The 10,036-nt window shown below is 32.9% G+C and overlaps 1 protein-coding gene across 1 annotated transcript; it reads left to right on the top strand.

Moving 5' to 3' along the window:
- The first annotated feature begins 1,837 nt into the window (after positions 1-1,837).
- On the top strand, positions 1,838-3,703 carry LOC124930629. The gene has a single exon (XM_047470958.1). The coding sequence runs from the start codon at positions 1,838-1,840 to the stop codon at positions 3,701-3,703; it is 1,866 nt and encodes a 621-aa protein (XP_047326914.1).
- Positions 3,704-10,036: the final 6,333 nt, after the last annotated feature.

Below are 10,036 nucleotides of genomic sequence, written 5' to 3'. Positions count from 1 at the left end.
ATTAGCCTAATTGGTTAAAAGGTTGTACTTGTTTTGTTAGGTTGCAAGTTCGAACCATACCTATAGCATTTTTAATTTTATTTTTAACCGTTTTAAGTTTATGGGCGGGTCAACCCAGACCCAAGTATCCATTTACTCTCACATATATCCAAATTAACCACAGCCCTCGACCCGGTAATCCGGACACTTTAAAAATTAAGCATCATTATATATATATATATATATATAGATGTCTAGGCTTATGATTTAAGTATTATTTTATAAACTCTACTAATCTTTATGCTTCATTTTTAATTAATGCTTTGAATGAATTGAAACGATTAATATGGTTATTTATATAATATTTTATTTTTTTCATTCAAACATTAATAAGGTACATCCTTAGCATTAGGATTTAGCAAGGTGAGATACAAAATGTCTAAAATGTAAAGTGTAATAATAATATTTTTTTAAAGGCCAAAATTGTTGAAGTAGAGACTGTTTTCTTTTAAACGGGCATGTGAAACATAGCGCCAAAAGCCTTTTTTCACGTGTAACCAAGCACCGAACCCTTAAAGAATTTCTTTTCAAAGGCGTTATCGTTTTACATGCCAAATAGTTTATTTTTCCTAATTTTATAAAAATTTAGGTGGCGACTCTTTAGTCACAAACTATTTTTTAAACAATTCCCCAATTTGACTTAATTTTATTTTAATTTTTTTTAAAGAGATTTTTATATTTTATATAAAGTCAAGAAAGTCATTTCTTTGGGCTAACGTTTTTAAATGCGTACAGTTTTCTGGCGACTCTGCTGGGGACTTTTTGATGCTTAACTTGAAAAAACAATTTTGGCCAATTTAGAAAATATATTTTACACTTTAATGTTATTCCCCAGAAAAAATAATTTGTTTTCTTAATGTGCATGAGCTTTGGGGCTCCGATGTGAAGATAGTATAAGGTATACGTCGTTGGAAGAAGCCTACACATCTATTGATTATATGCTAGGATTGTCAATGAGGAATGTCGATCTCAACCTGCCAAGAAGGCTTTGTGTGATTTGAGAGTTGAGAAGAACACTAGGAAAAAAACCCGGATTAACACTAGGAAAATGAGGGATTTTGAAATAGATGTGAGAGGGATGTTCAATTGAGAGCTCCCCTTATATCGAGAGATCCCTTTTGGGATAGTATCCTTGTCGGTGGAACAACTCTCTCTTAAGCCATTTCCAACTTTAGAACAAAAAGCCAAAAAGCCATTTCTACCAAGTCGTTGACTTGTCGTGCCCAAGCAACAAAACCACGTCGAAGAGCCTATTATGTGTCTACTATATATATTAAATACATGTATGCATATAGATGAGATAGGCGTCCAAAAGTATGTTTTTAAATCCGTTTGAGAATAAAAGAGAAAATTAAAATTCATAACATAACGAGTTGTTGTCTTCTAGTCTTTGTTACACATATATAAGATCGTTAACCGCAAAGACTAGAGATTAAGGTGCTATTTGCGAGGAAAGCAAGAAGGCTAACAATTTGGGTTTTATGAAAAAAATAACACAAAAGTAGGCAGAGCTAGAAATGGAGGAGCAAACGAACAGTGAAAGGCCTAAACTAAATTGTTTCTTATGTTATTTTCCCTTTTGAGTTATTAAAGTTTTATCACACATCTAAATACAACACGTTTTTAAATGAATCAGAAATTAGACGCCTATTACGATTAAGACACATACATGCATAAGGGTGACACCGCTTGTCCCCACTACTTGTTTTAAACTCACTTCTCTTGATGGTTCTACAGACTAAATATTTTCACCATGGGTCGCACACGAGATCTCACCACCGGACGCTTCATCCGAAAAATGTCTAATACAAAACCAACATCGCAAACTACATCGCCCTCTGTTCCTCTTAGACAGATGGTTGATGAGCAAACTACTTATGGAATCATCTCGGGGATCCAAGCAGATAGTCTTAATGAGAAGATGTCTTTACTACTAGACTGTATGAGGCAGTTACTTAATCCACCCACTATTCAAATTAATCCTTTATTCGGGGCTACTAGTAGACCCACTAACCCACTTGAGCCCAACCTATCAGCTACTCATATGACACGTGACCCTAAAGATGAGGTGCTAGTAGAATCATGGTATGCCTCAGATGACGAGGAAGCTCAGGAAGCCGCTCTTGAGATACTAAGGCTACAACGAAATCGAGAAGGGAAGAAGGTCGTGATTGAAGAACCGAAAAAGACAGAGTCTGTAGTTCCAGGCATGCATCAAGGATGGAGTACCGATACTAAAACAAAACAAGCTCTGAAGACGGAAACATCTTCACCTGCTGGAGCACATGCTGCATCGCCACTAGTCGTCCCAACAACATCGATACAATCAGCTAGTCAGTGCGAACAACTAGCGCAACTCAGAGCTTCTAAAATCGAAATGAAAGCACAAATAGATGCCCTAACTAAAGGGAAGTCAACACACGGAGCTAAAAGTTGGAAATATGGGTTAAAGGCAGCTAAGAGGGTCGTGGTCCCTCATGGACTAAAATTACCACATCTGACCAAGTATGCCGGAAATAAAGATCCACGAGCCTTTATGAACATGTACTTGACGAACATCTTTCCATTACAACTCGGAGAGCCTACAGTATTGCAATTATTCCCTCGGTATCTTGTAGAAGTGGCACTTGAGTGGTATTTGCGTCAAAACATAGCACAACACCAGACTATTGAAGAGCTAGCCAAGGTATTCATATGTCGGTTAGGTATGTTTTTGAAGGTGGAAAAGCCTGAGAGAAAACTTAGGAGTATTAAGCAAAGTCCAGGTGAAACTTTCGAATCATACGTTGATAGGTGGAAGGTTGTGGCTTCACTAATCGATGGACTATCAAATGAACAAACTCAAGTGGATATGATCTACGCTAACATGAATGTAGCATACACCAAAGTCATGTCAGTCAACAAATATGCTTTCGTGGAGGACTTGATTGCTTCTGGAATGGGATATGATGATGCATTAAAGAAGGAAGCCATCGAAGGCAGGATGTCATACCAAGGCAATCCTCATTTTAATCATAAAAAGGCTAAATCACAAGTAAACCACATTGCCAATGCATGGGATATGGACACATTGGATGTCATGAATGTTGGGCAAGGGCACCTTCAGGGATCATCTGCTAGCCGACAACCATCTTTTCCCCCAACGTCTAAAGGAAATACTTCGTTTATACCTAAGCCACCCAAGAAGGTTGATGATTTAGGAATGACACTATCAGAAGCTCTCCAGATTTTAAAGCAAAAGAATTTAATCCAAGTCCAGACCCCGAATCCCGATAAGTCTATATCAGGGAGGTTTCTGAATGAGTGGTGTGAATACCACCAGACTAAGGGGCATGGGACTAATTATTGTCTTTCACTACGAGGTGTGATTCAAAAACTTATCGACGATAAGATCATCCCAGCCCCAAAGGCCAAATCGAAGCCTCTACCAACTCATACCGTGAATCTAATTGAGGTGTGTGAAGATCTGATAGACGAGAGTGATTCGTTAGGTTTGATTGTTGAAGATGAAAAGTTGATAGTCGTTACTAATATCTATGGTGACGATATTGAAGAGTCGAGCCAAGTGCATACAACAAATAATCAGGGTTTGAGTTACACGTCAACGAAATTAGAAGTAAGAGACATAAAGCCAAAGGAGGAAGATGTTTCACGACAAGGATAGTTAAATTTCTTTTGTAATGAACTACGTCCGACCTCATTTTCTCATATTATGAGAGTACGTATGCAACCTCTCACGAGGTTCGGCCTTAAAAAAATCATATATTTTGCAATGAACTACATCGGGCCTGATTTTCTCATATTATGAGAGTACGTAGGCAACCTCTCACGAGGTTCGACCCTAAAAAAAATCATATATTTTGCAATGAACTACGTCGGGCCTGATTTTCTCATATTTATGAGAGTACATAGGCAACCTCTCACGAGGTTCGACCCTAAAAAAATCATATCTTTTGCAATGAACTACGTTGGACCTAAATTCCCCTAGCTATGGGATACGTAGGCAGCTTGTATGAGCTCGGTCCTAAACTTTTTATAAATACACAACCCCTTTGTCAACACTAGGGGAATTTTTTATTAAAATAAAAATGATGGTTAAAATGATGAACTTTTAGCTTAGGTAAAAATATAACCTTGACCAGGTCAAACATCAAAACCCAACATCGAAATTAGGGGCATTGAAAACGATCAAATTCTTTCACACAATTGATTATGGTCACATTGAGACAATTGTTGACATTTTGATGAAAAGTGAAACGAGGATTTAGAAAACATGTAAGGATAAGGAAAGGTCAACTGTTTCATTGATTGTCTCAAAAGGAGCCAAAGTAACTCTTGAAATTCGAATAGAGTACTATCTGATTGAACTCACTCGAAAGTCTTACGGAGCGTCTGAAACATTGTTGGAAAAGCTCGTGAAAAAGGCAAAATGCCCAAACTCTGAACCATTGTTACCAACAGAGGCGTTTCATCTCTAAAGGAGGTTATGCATAAGAACTCAATGTCTCTAAAAAAGAAAAAAGAAAAAACAAGAATTTATATTAAACAAGATTGTGTTGGTTGAGATATTGAAATCATCACTTGTTGTTCGACCTAGACTCTTGTCTGGAGTGCTAAATACAAGAACAAAAGTGTATCGATTCTATCAGATATACCCCGATCGTTGGAAGAAAAATGGTGAAAAGACACTCATAATGGTTGAGATATTGAAATCACCATTTGTTGTTCACTTAGACATTTGTCAGATTTGTTAAAGGCAAGAACAAGAGTGTATCGATTCTATCAGATATACCTCGAGTATGTCTAAGTAAATACATTTTAAGGCTTAGAGTTCGAAGCACATAACTTCCTAAAGAGAAACGAGATCTAACCTCATGGTACGTGGTTGAAAGATTAAGCTTGACGTGAACTTCATATATTCATGTTCGAGCTTATAGGATCCTTCAAGGAAAATCGACGCTATCGTTTGTAATAGAGTTTGAATTCGTAATTGATAAACTCAGTGTCGAAGAATTGCACTTACGATTGGTCTCTTTCTGAGTAGTCAAAGAGACAATGTACTGAATTGATTCTTGAAAATGTTTTGATCCAACATCACCAAAAATGTGAGAACGTAGAGGCGCTAAAATACGTAGAAGGTTAAGGTGTACATTTTGTTTCTCAAAGTGTGGTTAACTAATCAATTGATGAAAATTAAGGAACCCTCTATACTAGGGGCATTTTTATTTAAATAAAAATGAAAAAGTATTTAGTTATTTAGCTTAAGTGGACAAGCTAAGTAATTTAAAATTTCTTAGTTTAAGTGAACAAGCTAGATTTAGTTATTTAGCTTAAGTGGACAAGATAAAAGATATTTCTTAGTTCAGGTGGGCAAACTAAGTAATAGTGAGGTTAAAAGTAGAAACACTTTAGGGTCTTAGTTTAAGTGAACAAATTAAGTCAAACACAAGAGTTTTATTTCTTAGCTTAAGTGGACAAGCTACAAAGATATTTCTTAATTTAAGTGGACAAATTAATTTATAACACAGGGTTCATAGTTTAAGTGAACAAACTAAGTCAAAACGTAAGATTTTCGTTTCTTAACTAAAGTGGACAAGTTAAGTCAAACACCATAAAAAGATATTTCTTAATTTAAGTGAACAAATTAAGTCAAACACAATAGTTTCATTTCTTAGTTTAAGTGGACAAGCTAAATAGAGAATTAACTTAGTTTAAGTGGACAAGCTAAGTAATTTAAAATTTCTTAGTTTAAGTGAACAAATTAAGTCAAACACAAGAGTTTCATTTCTTAGTTTAAGTGGACAAGCTACAAAGATATTTCTTAATTTAAGTGGACAAATTAAGTTATAACACTAGGTTCATAGTTTAAGTGGACAAACTAAGTCAAAACGTAAGATTTTTGTTTCTTAACTAAAGTGGACAAGTTAAGTCAAACACCATTAAATTTTAATTCTTAGTTTAAGTGGACAAACTAAGTCAAACACAAGAGTTTCATTTCTTAGTTTAAGTGGACAAGCTAAATAGAGAATTACCTTAGTTTAAGTGGACAAGCTACAAAGATATTCCTTAGTTTAAGTAGACAAATTAAGTTATGATATAGGGTCCTTAGTTTAAGTGGACAAATTAAGCTCAAAACCAATAATTGTCAAGATGAACTAAATGGATAGCCATTGCATTTCGAATTCTCCAATAAACGTCATACGAGCATCAAGTTGGAAATGTCGTGAACATGGACATCATCAGGTTTTATCACTCTATCTTTTAATTGTTTTCAGTAAACAAATCCGAGAAAAATAATAAATTTGGGAGATTCAAATAAAGTGTCTATTACTCAAGCTTGGACATGCGTTTTACTAAAACCAAAATTTTCATTCAAACTTTGTCTAAGAGGGGCATTTTGTACACTCGTTTTTGTTCCCCTAAATTTTATTATTTTTGAGTTTATAAAAAATATTATTCTAAATGGCTAACAGCACTGGAATTAAAAATTATTTTAAGGAACAATGCCGTATTATTTGGATCCTAAAATAATTAATTGAAGGATTATTTAAAAAAATCCGAGTGTTACAAACAAATAATTAAGGTGAATAATAGATTAAAGAAATTATTATCATTATTTATTAGATATTTTGGGAAAGATAAAAATTAATTGACCAAAATATATTAATAATTAAAGTTTGAAAAAATTAATGATGTAATAAATACATAGGATTGATATTAATTTTATTATTACAGGCCTATTGATTTATAAAGGAATGAATAAATAAAAAGACCAAATCCAAAGAATATGAGAGGTCCATCAAGAATGAAAGCCAAACAAATAATATATATATATATTGATATTATTATGATGATTATTTTATTTTTATTTTGTAGAGAGAAAGAATTAAGCCCAAACCCAATCAAAGGAGGCCCAATCTGAAAGAGGTCCACCATATGAAACAAGAAATAACCCTAGCTTAAGTAAAAAAAAAAGAAAAGATGTTGCCACTACTGACTTCATTTGACTAATTCCTAGAGATCCCGAACCAACAAAAACATTCGACGCTGGTTCCACACTCTTTCTAGATAATGAAGCTTTTCTGAAACTCTTTCCCTTTTCATGAGTGATAGTGAGTGTTTGGTAGTTGGTTATATATTGATTCTGTTGTAAAACATCTACCTTTTCTGTAAGTATTCTTCTTCTTTGTAATACGACATTAATCTCAAATTTTAAGTTTCTTTTCTGTGTAAGTGTTCTTCATTTTGTTCGAAACTGCTTTCCTCTTGTAAATTATCTTGAATGTGTTGTTTGAGATGGGCTAATTAATCTTTTCTAGCTAGATGTGTGAATATTGTTGTACTATTAGTTAGATTATATTGATTTTCAGTTAGATTTTGAGTGTTTGGCTGTTAGATTTAGATTCAAAGAAGAGGGAGTTGGAAAATGAATGTCTGAAACTGAACATTCCTTGTCTAATTTTGTATTAAAAATGTAGAGAATCTAAAGAAAAAAATTGACAATAGCAAATGGCGGCCATTGTTATTGTTAACAGAAGATTTTTACAGTCATTTGGATGTATTATTTTATTTATTTATTTTATCTGATATTAACCATGAATAATCAAATAATAACTAAATAATGAAACATAAAAAAATTAATTAAGGAAGTAATATTTAGAAAAATTAAAATTTATTCTGGAGTTAAGGACTAGTTTGGTCATTATTTAAATTTTTTTCATATTTAATCTTTTATTTTGTTTAGGACTCTAAAAATCCTAAAACTAATTTGATGTATATAATGTAAATTACTTGATTATAATTTAATATTTTAACGCATGCCTATTAATATTTTAATTGTGTTTAGCATGATTAAGAAAAATGTCAAGACTTATGATTTAAGTATTATTTTATAAACTCTACTATTCTTTATGTTTCATTTTTAATTAATGCTTTGAATGAATTGAAACGATTAATATGGTTATTTATATAATATTTTATTTTTTCATTCAAATATTAATAAGGTACATCCTTAGCATTAGGATTTAGCAAGGTAGGATACAAAATGTCTAAAATGTAAAGTCTAATAATAATATTTTTTTAAAGGCCAAAATTGTTGAAGTAGAGACTGTTTTCTTTTAAACGGGCATGTGAGACATAGCGCCAAAAGCCTTTTTTGACGTGTAACCAAGCACCGAACCCTTAAAGAATTTCTTTTCAAATGCGTTATCGTTTTACATGCCAAATAGTTTATTTTTCTTAATTTTATAAAAATTTAGGTGGCAACTCTTTAGTCACAAACTGTTTTTTAAATAATTCCCCAATTTGACTTAATTTTATTTCAATTTTTTTTTTAAGAGATTTTTATATTTTATATTTATTTCTTAAAAGTCAGGAAAATCATTTTTTTGGGCTAACGTTTTTAAACGCATACAATGACTACTCAAGGTTTACTTGGGTAGTATTTTTAGCATCTAAGGATGGAACTGGTGTTAATTTAATTAGAATTCTTAAAATACTACAAAATGAAAAATCCTTGAGCATTATAAAAATCAGAAGTAAAAAATGAACAAAATTCACAAACAAGAATATGTCATATTTCCTTGAAGAATCTGGTATTAGACACGAGTTGTCTAGTGTCAGAACTCCACAGCAAAACGGTGTTGCTGAAAGGAGAAATATAACACTGAAAGAAGCATATAGATCAATGATAGTCGATTCTGGTGTGTCTCAAAACTTTGGGCAAAAGCTATCAATACAGCATGTTATACTCAAAACAGGTCGATGATTAATAAACGATTTAATAAAACACCTTATGAAATTTGGTATGGAAAAGTTCCTAAAATATCATACTTCAAGATATTCGACTATAAATGTTTTATTCACAACAATGACAAAAGTCATCTAACTAACTTTGATGCCAAAGTTGATATTGGCATCATGCTAGGTTATTATTTAGTCAGCAAAGCCTATAGAGTTTTCAATAAACAAACTCTAATTGTTGAATAATCAAATCATGTTGTATTTGATGAATCTGTTGAAAATAATGAATTATCTAACCGATTGGAAGTAATTAATCTTCAATATGATAGTGACGATGAAGTTCAAATTAACAGCATCTGATCAGCCAGCTGACACAGTTGATGTTCAACAAGTCTGCCAGACTGAAAGTTAGCAGGCGGTTGACATTCTGGATGTTATTGGAACAGCTGATAAGACAGCTGACCTTCCATTACCGAACTTCAGATAGAACAAAAACCATCCACCATAATTAATCATAGGAAATCCATCTACACCTCTTAGGACCAGAAACCAATTGATTGATGAATATGCAAACTCTGCTTTCATTTCTCAAATCGAACCTAAGAAAGTAGATGAAGCATTGCTTGATCTAGATTGAATCAATTCCATACAAGAAGAACTAAACTAATTTGAAAGAAACAAAGTTTGGCATCTAATTCTCAGACCAGATAATCAATCCGTTATTAGAACTAGATGGTATTTAGAAACAAACTAAATGAAGATGGACTAGTTATTAGAAACAAAGACATGCTAGTAGATCAAGGATACAGACAGGAGGAAGGAATTGACTTCGAGGAGTCATTTTCTCATGTAGCTAGGTTAGAAGCTATTATAATCTTCTTAACATATGTTGTTTTCAAAAAATTTAAAGTATATCAAATGGACGTTAAGAGTGTCTTTCTTAACGGCATACTCAATTAGGATGTTTATGTTGAACAACCTCCTGGTTTTCAAAATCATACTTTTCCTCATCATGTTTTCAAATTAGATAAAACCTTATATGAACTTAAGCAAGCTCCTAGAGCTTGGTATGACACATTATCAAAAATTTTATTTGAGCATGATTTTATTATTTGTGCCGTAGATAAAACACTCTTTAAATTTGTCAAAGTCTCACGTATTTTACTTGTACAAATTTATGTAGATGACATCATCTTTGGGTCAACTAACCCTAAATTATGTGAAAAGTTCTCTAAGTTGATGTAGGAAAATTTTG

This window comes from Impatiens glandulifera, chromosome 3, assembly GCF_907164915.1.
Source record: "Impatiens glandulifera chromosome 3, dImpGla2.1, whole genome shotgun sequence".
Taxonomy (NCBI): Eukaryota; Viridiplantae; Streptophyta; class Magnoliopsida; order Ericales; family Balsaminaceae; genus Impatiens; species Impatiens glandulifera.
This window is presented reverse-complemented; position numbering and strand designations above follow the sequence as displayed.

Bases quoted from the DNA above. Each gene is read 5' to 3' on its own strand.
- LOC124930629 (XM_047470958.1), top strand. From the start codon at position 1,838: ATGTCTAATACAAAACCAACATCGCAAACTACATCGCCCTCTGTTCCT.